This window comes from Nematolebias whitei, chromosome 13 (assembly GCF_014905685.2).
Source record: "Nematolebias whitei isolate Nwh7 chromosome 13, NemWhi1, whole genome shotgun sequence".
In the NCBI taxonomy this organism is placed as follows: domain Eukaryota; kingdom Metazoa; phylum Chordata; class Actinopteri; order Cyprinodontiformes; family Rivulidae; genus Nematolebias; species Nematolebias whitei.
This window is the reverse complement of record NC_056510.1, coordinates 43,189,444-43,203,593: the sequence shown is the minus strand read 5'-3', so window position 1 is coordinate 43,203,593 and position 14,150 is coordinate 43,189,444. Positions and strand designations below refer to the sequence as shown.

At 46.5% G+C, this 14,150-nt stretch overlaps 1 protein-coding gene across 1 annotated transcript; it reads left to right on the top strand.

Moving 5' to 3' along the window:
• Positions 1 to 4,555: 4,555 nt before the first annotated feature.
• LOC119419345 (olfactory receptor 6Y1-like) lies at positions 4,556 to 7,531 on the top strand. The gene is made up of 2 exons (XM_037686652.1): positions 4,556 to 4,574; positions 6,606 to 7,531. Exons 1-2 carry the CDS (start codon positions 4,556 to 4,558, stop codon positions 7,529 to 7,531), a joined length of 945 nt encoding a protein of 314 aa, XP_037542580.1.
• The last annotated feature ends 6,619 nt before the right edge of the window (positions 7,532 to 14,150 follow it).

Genomic DNA, 14,150 nt, shown 5'->3' with positions numbered 1-14,150 from the left:
TATATATATATATATATATATATATATATATATATATATATATATATTAGTATTGGGCAAAGATTAAAAAAATTAATTGTGATTAATTAATTAATCTAAAATATTTTTGCAATTAATCATTATTATTATTATTATTATTATTATTATTATTATTATGACTCAAAGATGTTTAAAACATTTTAAGGTAATGTTTTATATATTTTTTTAAAAAGTTCAATATATTAAAAATGGCACTTTTTTACAGTTTCTGGGGATAGCCAGAAGCAGTACTCACATGTAAAAGGAGGACCATCTGCCTAACAACTGATCGTAAGAGCTCTAACGATAACAATTTCTGTTTTGAATGTGCTATATAAATAAATCTGACATGACTTGACTGTGCTTGCTATTCACTGGGGGATGAGTGATAATAATAACAATAATAATAATAATAATGTATTTGTATAGCACTTTTTTAAACAATTGTTACAAAGTGCATCACATTAATCAAATAAAACACCATCATAAATGACACCAGAAACAAAAATGTATACTAAATTAATTAAAATACATAGCAATATAAGACAAAACTGAAAATAAAAATATCAAGAAATTCAGAAGATTTTTATGGACAGCACAAAACAAGGAACTCAGTGTCCCTTGCCCAGACGTGGGTTACCGGGCCCCACCCTGGAGCCAGGCCTGGGGGAGGGGCTTGTTGGCAAGCGCCTCGTGACCGGGTCTCTACCCATGGGTCCCATTTGGGCTCAGCCCGAAGGAGCAGCATGGGTTTGCCTTCCTGTGGACCCACCACTTGCAGGAAGGGCCATAAAAGTTGGGAGCATGATGTCATGGGCAGTGGCCGAAGGCGGGGACCTTGGCGCTCTGACCCTGGCTTACCAAAGCTGACCATTGGGGACATGGAACATGACCTCTCTGGTGGGAAAGGAGCCTGCGCTTGTGTGTGATGTTGAGAGGTACTGATTAGATATAGTTGGGCTGAACTTGACGTACAGCATGGACTCTAGAACCGATCTCCTTGAGAGGGGCTGGACCTTATTCCACTCTGGAGTTACCTATGGTGAGAGGCGTCGAGCTGGTGTAGGTCTACTTGTAGCCCCCCGACTTGGTACCTGTGTGTTGGAGTTTTCCCCAGTAGATGAGAAGATGGCTTTCTTTAGACTTCGGGTGGGGGGACGGGCTCTGACTGTTGTTTGAGCCTATGCACCAAACTGCAGTTCAGAGTATCTGGCCTTCTTGAAGTCCTTGGCAGGGGTGCTGCAGGTGTGCTAGCTGGGGACTTCTTTATTCTGTCATAGTTACATTGAAAAAGTAACTTAGTTAAGTTACTGATTAGTCCTTGGGAAAAGTAACTTGTCCAGATTACCTTACTGAAAATTGTTGGATTGTAAACCTGGATTATTGAGCATGGACTTTTTTTGGTTTTGAACCAGTCTGACATGACGGTCGACCAGGAAGACGACCGGCACTTGAGGAGGGGGTGTGCCAAAGACACCATCTTAGCACCAACATAACTGGTTTGTTCCACTTTGGAGTAAGCTGTTTGGGAGAAGAATCAGTTTTGTGTTGTGTGTTTCCTTGACTGATGAAGCATTCTGGATGTAAGGTGAAACATTTCAGCAAAAAAAACAAACACTGTCCAGATGACCTGACTGAAAATTGTTGGATTGTATACCTGGATTATTACAGTCATTGTTCCGGCGGGCGGTTGGGAGGCAGTCCAGCAGGCCGGAATGGGTCAGGCGGGTGGCCAGGAAACCATTCGTTTGGCTGGAGCAGGTCGGGCGGGCGGCCTGGGGACCATTCATCAGGCCGGGGCCGGTCAGGCAAGTGGTCGAGAGGTCGTCCATCAGGCCATACAGACAGGATCAAGTCAGACAGGCAGCCGGGAGGCTGTTCAGGCAGAAGCAGGTCAGACGGGCGGCCTGGGGACTATTAATCAGGCCGGGGCTGGTCAGGTAGGCGGCCAAGAGGTCATCCAGCAGGCCGTACAAACAGGATTAGGTCAGATGGGCAGCCTGGAGACCATTCATCAGGCCAGGGACGGTCAGGCAGGTGGTCAAGAGGTCATCCATCAGGCCATACAGATAGGATCAGGTCAGACAGGTGGTTGGGAAGCCGTTCAGGCAGAAGCAGGTCAGATGGGCATCCTGGGGACCATTCATCAGGCCGAGGCCGGTCAGGCAGGCGGCCAGGGACGAAGGCCTCAGGAGAGCCGTGGACGAAGGCCTCAGGCTGACCAGGATCTTCTGCGATTGAGTCCAGAGTGATGACTTCAGGCGGACCAAGAGTGACGACTTCAGGTGAACCAGGGACGAAGATCTCAGACGGGCCAGGATCTTCTGCTGTCGGATCAGTAGAGAAGACTTCAGGTGGGCTAGAAGTGAAGACTCCAGGCTGAGGCGATGACCCCTCGGCAGGCTCAGGACCCCCAGGCTGAGGCGTGGACCCAGGAGTGAGAACCTCAGACAGGGCAGGAACGAGGACTTTGGCGAACGGACCAGGAGCGATGACCTTAGCAGATGGATCAGCGGTGAGGACCTCTTACGGATCGGCGGTGAGGACCTCAGCAGATGGACCAGGAGCGAGGACCTCAGCGGATAGACCAGGAGTGAGGACCCCAACAGGTGGGTCAGCAGCAAGGTGCTCAGCAGGCGGGTCAATGGTGAACAACTCAGCAGGCGGGTCAGCGGTGAAGAGCTCAGCAGGCGGGTCAGCAGCGAGGAGCTCAGCAGGTGGGTCAGTGGCGAGGAGCTCAGCAAGCGGGTCAGCAGCGAGATGCTCAGCAGACGGGTCAGCAGCGAGGAGCTCAGCAGGCGGGTCAGCAGCGAGGAGCTTAGCAGGCGGGTCAGCGGCAAGGAGCTCTTCTGCAGCCGGATTATCAAGGGCTGGATCTTTTGCGGCTGGATCTTCGGCGGCAGGATATGAAGCAGGAGCAGAGTCCATCTGGAACCCCACAGCAGCTTCGGTGGTGTCTGCAGTCTCTGTGGTGGCTGTAGGTTCAGGGCAGGCTGTAGGCTGTGGACTGGCTGTAGGCTGTTGGCTGGCTGCAGGTTCTGGAGGGACTGCAGTGTCTGGGCTGGCTGCAGGTGCTAGAGGGACTGCAGTGTCTGGGCTGGCTGCAGGTCCTAGAGGGACTGCAGGTGCTGGAGGGACTGCAGGCACTGGAGGAACTGCAGGCACTGGAGGGACTGCAGGTGCTGGAGGGACTACCGATGCTGGGACTGGAACTAGTTTTGGGGCCTCGACAGTTTCTGGGGCCTCGACAGGTTCTCGGGCCTTGACAGGTTCTGGGGCCTTGACAAGTTCTGGGGCTTTGACAGGTTCTGGGACTGCGGGTTCTGGAGGTAAGACTGAGACTGGAACTGGGACTGAGACTGGGGCTGGTTCAGGAACCGTGACGGGTTCCAAATGGGCTGGAGGCTCTGGACTCTGGGCTGCAGGTTCTGGACTCTGGGCTGTAGGCTCTGGAGCCTCGACAGGTTCAAGAGTGGACGAGAGCTCCTCCTTGGGCTCGGGAGCAGAGGCTGGATCTGGAACTGAGTCTGTGGTGGTGTAGTGAGCTAGCTGTTAGCTTCACTACTAATTAATTATTCTTAAAGCTAGTTCAAGCACAAATAATATTAATTGTTTAATTAACAACGGATTCTTTCTTTTTCAAGTTAAATTTCTGCCATGTGACCCAGATAACTTGAGAATGGAGGGTATAATTAGTGACATGAGATGTAATTTATCTTTGACCCATCAGAATAAATGTGGTCATTTATTTAACAGAATCAAAATTTAACATCAAAACATGTACACATTGATTGGCTGATCTGTTTCTGATTAATAAACTTGGCAAGTTCAAATAACAAGACAACAGAAGATTACTGATGGAGAATGATTCATCTCTGAAGGCACTTAACTTGATTTACTGGCAAATAGAAGTTTAAAGAGAAGAGGTAAAGAAGTTTAAAGATTTAAAGAGGAGGTTTAGATGGATGAAGGAAGATATAAGGACCAGAAAACGGCGCCCTTCCTCCGACCCCAGCTCAGCCCTCCGGTACACTCAGGGCGTGAACGACTTGTTACCTGAGCAGAGGATACATCAACTCCGGAACAGAGGTCCATTGGCACGCTACCTTTTCAGCGTCTCCGGTCAGGGTGGCTGAGAATCTTACGAAGTAGTTCCATATACTCCGTTCAATAGAATAAGCTTCCTCAGAAGTTGAGAGCATTTAATGCTCAGGGTGAGTCACAGCGAGGCAACTGGGACTCTGCTGGAATGGACGGACCCTTGGCACATGGTCCAATTCCATACTCCAAAGCTGACTTTCAGTAAGAACTGAAAGTTCCTGTACGACTCGCCATCAGACTGAGTCTCATCTTCCAGTAAGGCTGAAAGTTCCAGGAAGACTGGGAAGACTCGGAAGACTGAATAGTTCCAAGAAGTGTTGACTTTTAAAGGGTATCCACTTCCTGTCACTTGGTACTTCCTGATTGGTTAAAACAACCAGCAGGGGTGTAGTTTTAGTGATGTCAGAGGGTTATTAGGAGTCAGCAGACAGCAGAAATGTTTTTAAGAACGGTTAGTACAGACAGGAAAATATTTTGAAGAAGTGAGAGACAGCAGGTGCCAGCCAGTTCTTATTTACTGTCTGAGAGTTTTAAAACAAGGCACTTCGTTGTCATAACTTGTCTTCTGACTTTTGACCGACATCAGGTCCACTCCTCACACAGACAGAAGAGTAAATGCATACTTACTTCGTAAATAGACATTTAACTTGTATGATCCAAGTCTAATGAGGTTTAAAAATCATTAATACTGTTTCACAGTTGATTTAAATGAGTGGTTTACTTTCAACATTAGAAATGGTATGAACTAAACACACTTTTGATTATCAAGATATTGTAAAATAGTAATGATAATATAAAAAAGAAAAGTGTTCTTTCAATTGATTAATTCAGGATACAATTAAATAGTCTCTTGATGAGATAATTTGAATTTTGGATTCAAATCAATGAAATAACAGTTCCTGTCCCCTGAAGGTCTTCAGAGACAGATTGATGTCGGAGGTCTAGTTCACTACAGTGGGTATTATCAGAGTCCTTATTTTAATCAACAGCTGATGATATTCAGGGATTTGGGTGAGACCGGGTTGAGACAGTAAATATTTTTCTGCAAGGGAGAGAATAGTGTATTGACAGTCCGGGTTATGTTGAGCAGAAGAGAATATATTCTGTAGAGTCTGGTTTAATTGGATGAGGTCACTGGGTTGGAGCTGGAGTGTGTTAGATCCAGTCCTGAGAGTGGCTCCATGCGGAAGTGAGGTGTCAAGTTTCGCCCTCACCTGAAACCTGGGAGGTGAGACAACGGAACCCGTCCCCACAGAGACACTGGGACTGCTTCTAGGAAACTCGACTCAGCCGAGCTGAGTCGAATCCATTGATGGTACCAAAGCGAGCGCCGTGGACCGCTTCCGGTTACGTTTTCTGCCACTTCTATGGTGGCAGTGAGGATCGGGGACAAGCACAAGACAAGGTTCATCCTCGTCTTCCCTGGATGTCCATCCCAAGATGACGAGTGGCGCTGGAGATCTGGACACAGTTGTCAGGCGGTTAACCCGAAGCTGGACCCTCTATTTTTCCTCCTGTAACACCAGAAGAGGGGAGGGCAGGATCTCCACTGCCTGACTACAGAAATCTTGAGTCTGGACGGATTCGGTCCGGAACCCGCTGCATTGTGTCACGGGCTCCACCATCTGTGAATCGTTCAGACAGGTGAGTAACAAAAAATTCTGAGGTGAACCCTGTCCGCTGGGTTCTAGTATGGTTGCGTCGTTCTGTCAGGGTTTTGCAGGCAAGAACAAACCCAATAGTGCAGACAGGGACTCGGACTCCAAATACAAAAATAAATACTTTTAATAATAATAAACCAAAAGGCTGACAAGGCAGCAATTTACAAAATATGTTTGGGACGGGATCAGACTGGCAAGACAAGACAGGGTAGACCCAACGATGACTTGACAACGAACAAGACTAACAGAGAGACAAGAGACACTGACAAGGCAGGAAGTGATTGCAAACAGCTGGCACGAGACAAGGTTGAAATTAGTTGGATAAATGATGAGACACACAAGGGAGTACAGACAAGGAAGGCCCACAGATGGCGCCATCCTTACACACAGCTATTGTTCCAAACTGACAAACTCCTGTTTACCTCTAGCAACATCCACCCACAACAGTACAAAAATGAAATATACTGTGTGTAATCCAAAGTAAATGCTATGAACTAACACAGAAATGCAAGGTTCAGAATTTATGTGTAAAAAACATTATTTAGGTTAATATTATATTGAATTTATTTTACTTGGTGTAGAATGCTACTGTTGTGTATTGTTACAGCTTTGTAGAGAAAACAGGAAAGCAAAAACTGGCCTCCAGAGATGAGCTCTTTAGAGAGGGCAGACTATTAAAAACAACTTGCCACAGACAAAGAATTCAGTTTCTCCATATTGTGAAGGATAAAAAATAAAAAGAGACTTGCTGGAGACTGGATATTGATGCAAAGTTTTAGACTTTAACTTTACAATGAATGAACAGATACAATAGTTGAAGAACAGTAATGGATACTGAGTTAAACGTTTCTTACATAACTTTGTGGGGGTATGTGGAACTAAACAAATACAAATATTTGTATTTTGCTATTATGTTTACAGTATATTTGTTGATAATCTGTAGTAATTCTATTATTGTGTATCTGATCTGGACAAACAAAAACCTCCATGAGCCCATGTACATTTTCATAGCAGCTTTGTTATTTAACTGTGTTCTTTACAGCACCACCCTTTACCCAAAGCTCCTGATTGACTTTTTATCTGAAAACCAGATCATATCATATTTAGCTTGTCACTTCCAGTTTTTTATGTTTTATACTGTAGGATGTGCAGAGTTCTTACTGCTGGCAGTGATGTCGTTTGACAGATATGTGTCTATTTGCAAACCTCTGCAATATCGAATGATTATGACTAAAAGCACAGTGAACCTTTTTCTTGTTCTGGCCTGGTTCTTTCCTGCTTGCCACATTGCAGTACAAACAATCCTGAGTGCCAAAGCTAAAATATGTAATTTAAGGTTAAATGGAATCATTTGCAACAACGTCATTTACTCAATTCACTGTGTAAGATCAAGACCAATTGCTATTTTTGGGGTTGTTGCTTTAATAAATATTGTATATATACCCATGATCTTTACAGTTTTTACTTATGCAAAGATATTTGTGATATCCTATAAAAATTCTAAAACATTGAGAAAAAAAGTTGCTGAGACCTGCATACCTCACCTGTTGGTTTTAATCAGCTACTTCTGTTTGATTACATATGATGTAATTATAGCCCGAATGGACGTTGATTTTCCCCAAACTGTTTGTTTTATAATGACATTACAAGTGCTTTTATATCATCCTTTGTTTAATCCATTCATATATGGAATCAAAATGAAAGAAATTTGCAAACGTCTTAAAAGATTGTTTTGTTCAGGCAAAATCTGAGATCCATTATGTTAGCTCAAATGACTTAGTTGAAATCAGATGTTTTCAACTGTCTTATGTCTAATTTTAAGATTTTATGCATTTGTAAAAATATGTAAAGTACAATTTATTCAGGCTATTAATCTTTAGCCAAAGATTAAGAGCATGTTAGGATTTTATTTTTTTTTTGCCTCCAAAACCTTTGTTGGCATTTTCACCGCTTTATTGTCTGTCTAAAAAGATTTCACTTGTAAATGAGTCTTCAAGGCTCAATGTGATTTATATGTATAAATAAAGAGTGAATTAATTCTGGTACTAAAGTGACTACATACAACATTTATTTTTATTTATTTTTTGCATCTGGTATTCTAAAATCAAAGAAGATTGTTCCAATAAATTGTAAATAAATAAATAATAATAATCAAACTGAGTCCTTAGTTATGAAACCAACTTCCATATACAACAAAGTCCATGCTCAATAATCCAGGTATACAACTTCAACTATACAACTATAGTTATATAGTTGTAAGTATACAACTTCCATATTAAAAATTGTGAAAATGCAAAAGCCAAAGTGTTTCCTTTTTGTCTTTTTTTCTCTCCATATAACAAGGGAACGCAGTGGTTATTGTTTTCACCTTGCAGAATTCAGATTCTGGATTTGACACCCGGTTGGGGCCATCCTACAGTGACATTGCATGTTTCGCCTGTGCATGTGTGGGCTTACTATGGATGCTCTAGTTCTTTACCACAATCCCAAAACATGCAAGTTTGATTAACTGGCAGTATATACGTATAATGAGCTGATGTGTGAGTGCATGGCTGTTTGTTAGGAGTGTTTCTGTGTTGGAAATTTGTGAAAAATGTTCAATATTTCTACATTTGTTTTTATCTTAAATTCTCAGAAATAAGTCTAAAAGCAACTTGTGTGTGAGGGATGTGTTTCAAGGCTCTTATAACTCAAAGAAATTTTATGTCTGAAATGTTTTTCAGACAAGATGGTTACTTCAAAATACTTTTTTAAGAACTTGTTTATTGAACTCTATGAAATGGACAAATAGTTTGATTCTTACATAAAACGTTGGTTACGTACTGTAACCCCAGATTCTATGAGTATAGGCGTAGCCCTTTAAGGCTGTCGCTTAGTGGGTTTATCCCGTTATGCGGAGCATTTGCACTGAAAAATTTAATCCACGCCCACCTGCTGTGTGGGCCCCACCCGGTCCGTATAAATTACGTTAAGAGCGGGAAATCGGCTCCCAAAAATAGCTTTTTCTTCAGCCATTTAGGAGCCAGTGAGGCCCGACGCTTAAAGGGCTACGCCTATACTCATAGAATCTGGGGTTACAGTACGTAACCAACGTTCTATTTCGTATAGGCTTCGCCCTTTAAGGCTGTCGCTTAGTGGGTTAAGGGCGAAGCGGATGTTGTCCTCGCCTCACTGGGTCCATTCGAACACCGTATGAAGCAGAAGCTTGCCCAAAAAAGTCTAATCACTCAGCTCCCATGTGCGTAATTATGCATTGCGTAATTATGTGTGCCATGCACAGACGCATGTTGTGTAACTATGCATTCTGAATGCATGAACACCCCGGAAAACTTCAACGGGGAGGGAAAAACGCTGAAAAGAGCCATGAACCAACCGGTTTACGGCTGAACCGTATGAACAGATTAATAATAACAGGAGAGCTGATTATTAATCAAATGAACTGATTGGTAACAATAGTCGTGAACTAATTAATGACAATAGAACCAAAATAACAGTCACAACTTGTGACTGATAACATCTCACACTGTAATGCATGCAGACAGATGTGAGTAAAATGGAGTTCCATGAAACAATAATATTCATTCTGTAAACACTAAGGACCGAATGTGCCATGGAACGGGCCGTCACATCACCTAGATAAAAGCGAATAAATGAGCAGGGTGTTGACCACGCAGCCACAGTGCAAAATGTCCTGCATTGACATACCATTATGCAAAGCAGTCGAAGATGCGATACCCCTGGTCGAGTGTGCTCTGAGGTTGACAGGAGGCTCTAAATCTGATGCTCTGAAGGCTTCAGAAATGGCCTCACACAGCCAGTGTGACAAGCGCTGGGTGGATAACGGGCGACCTGCAGATGCATCTCTATAATGCACAAACAGATGTTGACACATTGCAGCTGTGCACGCTATGTAACACGTCAACGCCCGCACAGGACAGAGGAGATAAAAAGACGCTACTTCTACTGATCTGTGTGGGGGGGGGGGGGACGACCCCTCCAACGATATCGCTCTTGATTAAAAGAGATCGTGATGTTTTAGGCATAAAAGCTGGGTTGGTCTAAAATCAGCTGAGCTGCCGTCAGCCTGAATTCTGAGACATGACGGAGCGACAGAGAGGGCAGATAAAACACTCACTCTCTTAGCGGATGTTAAAGCCAGCCGCAGGGCTGTTTAAAGAGACACGAATTTAAGTGGAACCTGATCCAAAGACTCAAATGAAGCTTTGATCAAGGACCTGCAGGACCAGTATTAAATCCCACTGGAACAAGTGGGTGTGAGACAGGCCTGCGTCTCTGTACACCTTTTAGAAAACGCTTCATCAGCGGATGATTAAAACCTGTTCTGTCTCAGAAACCTTCATGTCAGGAAGAGATGGCTGCAGCATATATTTTAAACGTGCTGGATGCAAATTTCTGTCCATCAACTGCTGCAGAAAGAACAGAATGCCACCTAATGGACATGAGGTGGCCTCTACACCTTTACGTGTACATCGCTGTGGTAGATGCAACACGTGAAACCTGAATTGTGCGCATTACATCCTGTGGGCAACCCATCCTCTCTAAGTGGATTCGTTCAATGGCCAGACCCACAGGTGCTGGCCTATTTCTGGGTAACTCCTGGTCGCTCCTCCTGCCTGGAGGAGAGCATCCTCCCTCTACGGCAGTTTCCACGGGCACCCCGACAGCAGGCGTTGCAGGGCTGGGAACAATGGTGCGCTCACGCGTTCGGGGCCACCAGGAGAGCTGTCAATCCCTCCTCCTGAGCTCGGTTCAAGAACCGTAAAATCAGAGGAGGTGGAGAAAAACGCGTACAGAAGCATTTTGGGCCATGGACTGTGGACAAACGCATCCACCCCAGCGGTGGTTCATCTCGTAGGCTCAGAGAAACGCATAATTGACACTGAGCGTTTCTCGTGTCACAAACAGGCCCACAGCTGCTATATCAATCTGAGACAAAATGCTCCGTCAGAGGATGATTAAAGGTTGTTCTGTCTCCGACAACTTTGAGACAAGAAGAAAACACAGCTGCAGCATAAGATAGTCATGCTGGACACCAGATTTCTGTCCCTCGACTGCTGCAGAAAGGACAGCATGTCATCCGGTGGACATGAAATGGCCTCTACGCCTTTCTCTGTACAGCAGCGTTGAAAAACTGACCACTTGATGTGAACAGCACTGTGGTGGTTGCAGCACGTGACTCCTGAATCATACGCACTACATCTTGAGTTTGATCCATCCTCTCAACAAGATCCGCACAGCGGCCAAACCACAGGTGCTGGCCTATTCTGATTAATTCCTGATCGTTCCTCCCGCCTGGAGGAGAGCGTCCTCCCTCCACGGCAGGTTCCACGAGCGCCCTGATAACAAATGTCATAGGCCTGGGAACCATGATGCGTTCACGCACTTGGGACAGAGGAGCTGCCAGTCCCTCCTCCTGAGCTCGGTTCAGAAAACCGTGATACCAGAAGGAGAGAAGAAGGTGAAAAGGCATTACGACCACAGGCTGTGAGCAGGCACGTCCACCCAGCGGTGGATCGTCCCGTGGCTCCACGATAATTATAATTGACATTGAGCGTTCTCTCGTGTTGCTACACGTCCACAGACGCTGGCAGGATTTCTACCGTGTCTGACCCATAGCTCTGGGTGGAATACATGAGATGTACCCACTCCAATGGAGAGCAGATTGGGTGTGCCCCACACAGCATCTGTCTCACAATGTGGCACATGGGTTGAAAAACGCATACATCTCCTGCCAGTATGTATGCAACAGTCACTTGCTGTCTGTGTGAACCAAAAACCCTGATGATTCTGCAGCTCAAGGTCAGTGTTGAGTCACATTCAAAGATCCCATGCGACACTCCAAAAACATTTAAAAGAGCTGCTGTGTGGAGAGCCACAGCGGCCCCACAGCTTGTTAAGTGTGTGACGTAGGTCTGCTGATGGAAAACAGCTGATATCACTCAACCGGTTCACGTGAGTTGCACTGCTGCCACCTGTCTGTACAAGCTGCTCAGCAGCAGCAGGTGTCCAGATAAAGCAGAATTAAAGCGGCTCAGGCGCATAATGGAGTGTTGTTTCTCACAGCTTAGGAATTGACAATCTATAATAAATCCCATCTTTCCAGTTCATTGGGACCAGGAAGTGATGAGAGAGACCTTGCGTTTTCCTCTCCTTCTGAGACTCTAGAAATTACATTTAAAACAGAATTTCCTGAGCTTCTGCTAGAGGGGACGAGATCTGTTCAAAAATGACAGAAAAAATGTCAGAGGTCCTCCACACCGGGGTTTGAGCTAAACTGCAGCGTGAATCCTGGATGAAAACGGTTCACCCATCCGTCTGGAAACGCGCGTTCATTGCCACCCGTTTATAAGCTATAAAGCGGGCACGCATTTATGCTGTGAAAACTCACATACTTGCGTGAGCTGGAGCGCGCTGAGTGAGAGAGAAAAAACACGCGCGTCCCCGAGCATGCAAGACGTTGTGTGTTGCTGATGCTGCGGAGAGAGCTCATCTGTGTTGTGCTCACGTTGTGTGCAACTGCTCCGTGTAACGCTCGGGAAGCTGGTGCACTTATGAGCCGACGTGCCCTGAAGGGTCGTGTGTGTGCGTCCTCATTCATGCGACGCCTTAAGCCAGGTTTGCCGCGGGGGCGCGCGTTGGCATTGGTGCGGTCAGGAAGCAGCGTGTGGCATCAGTGGAGCAAGGTTACCACTGGCTTGGTCTGCAGAGACACGTTCATTGTTTGCTGCGAATCACGTGAACTTCAGAGTGATTCCACGAGCTGCAGTATTAATTCAGAAAACCTTCTTCGAGGATGAAGGAGCAGAGCCGATGTGAGGCTTGTGAAACTGCTGACGCCGCGGGAGCGCGCGTTGGACACCACTGCAATGAAAAAACGTGTGTCGCTTCTGCCGAGAGCGAGATACGTTGCTGAGCTCGTACCGTGGTCTCACGTTAACGTTTACGTGAACGGCGGGCGCTGAGAGCTGCGTGCGCGCTTTCATGCCGCGGGAGCGCGTATCGGCACCGCTGACAGTGAATGAAAACAACCTTAAAAAGGCTCATTCGTGACGAGAGTGTGTGATGGGACCGCATCTCAGATAAACCATGCTGACAGCCTGGCTAAAGGACACTTCATCATAAAATTATGTTATTTCACAGTGTCATCAATACATCTCCAGCAACCCGACACCTGGTTACCTTCCGTTGAGCTCTGTTTGTTGTCCTGAAGGGCCCCCTGTTGGCGAAGTCCGGGAAAAAAATGAACTTCCGGATGCCGGGGACGTCTGACGGGAGGGGCTGGCGTAGCAGAGCTGGGGAGGCGTTGTGCAGCCGTGGAGCATCTTGAAATGATCTCTCTCTGATGAAAAGAGGACCTCCAACAAAGCTCCTGCAGCTCTCCTGAGAGGAAGGTGGAGTGACGAGCCAGGAGAACCTCTGGGACCTCGTTCTCCGGCTGCGATGCGGGGTGGCAGACAGCAAAAGAGGCGCACCGGTTGAGGATGACGTCAGCTGCCCTGTAGATGGAGCGTACTACAGGGGCCGGCAGCGTCGTTAGCAAGCAGCCGCTACGAGAGCGGAGTGAGCCGAAGGACAGAGGGCCACCGTCTCTTCCCGCCTCTGAACGTGTACGCCAACAGCGTAATGTGTTGTTCGCTGTGGCCGTGTGGAACACATGCTAGTGAGCTCAGTTGGAGAGCGGTGTCACCGTCTCGGTTATGCTAACCGGAGGCACGGGATGCTGGTCCACCTCGACATCTTACTCCAATGAAGCCTCCATCAGGCTCGGCTCCAGGGGGCACGGAGGGACTTTCCGCTCAGTGAACCCCTGCTCTAGAGATGGGTGCAGACTGTGGAGACCGGCTCCCCCAATCTACCAGGAAAAAACCCGTCTGTGGCCTCGCCCGTAGGACGTCCTGTTGGGAACACGAGGCCATATGGATCATGACGGTGAGCCGGAATGGAACCCAGTAAACAACCTTCCCGCCGGATCATCCGAACTGGCGGGAAAGGCGTAGGACGTAAAAAAGGGTCCCTTCATGTCAGCCGCCTCCTGGGTTACGCCGGGCAAACCCTGAGGGCGCCGTCGGCCGGGAGCGGTGTGATCGCCGATGCGAAATGAGGTGGGATGGGGTGAGCATTCACTCAGCCCCCCTCCACCGACACTATGCTCTCCAGGAGAGAATGAGCAGCGGGGGGCTGCAGCTGAGCGCCACCTGTCCCAGAGTAACCATCCGATTCGCTCCGAGGGTCGGCGATAAGAGGAAAATTACAAGATGGCGTTGTCCAGCGTGTAGTGACCTGTCACTGAGAAATACTCCTCGGCGCTTACCTTGAAATAAGACTGCTCGTCAGCTTCTCTTCAGGGAG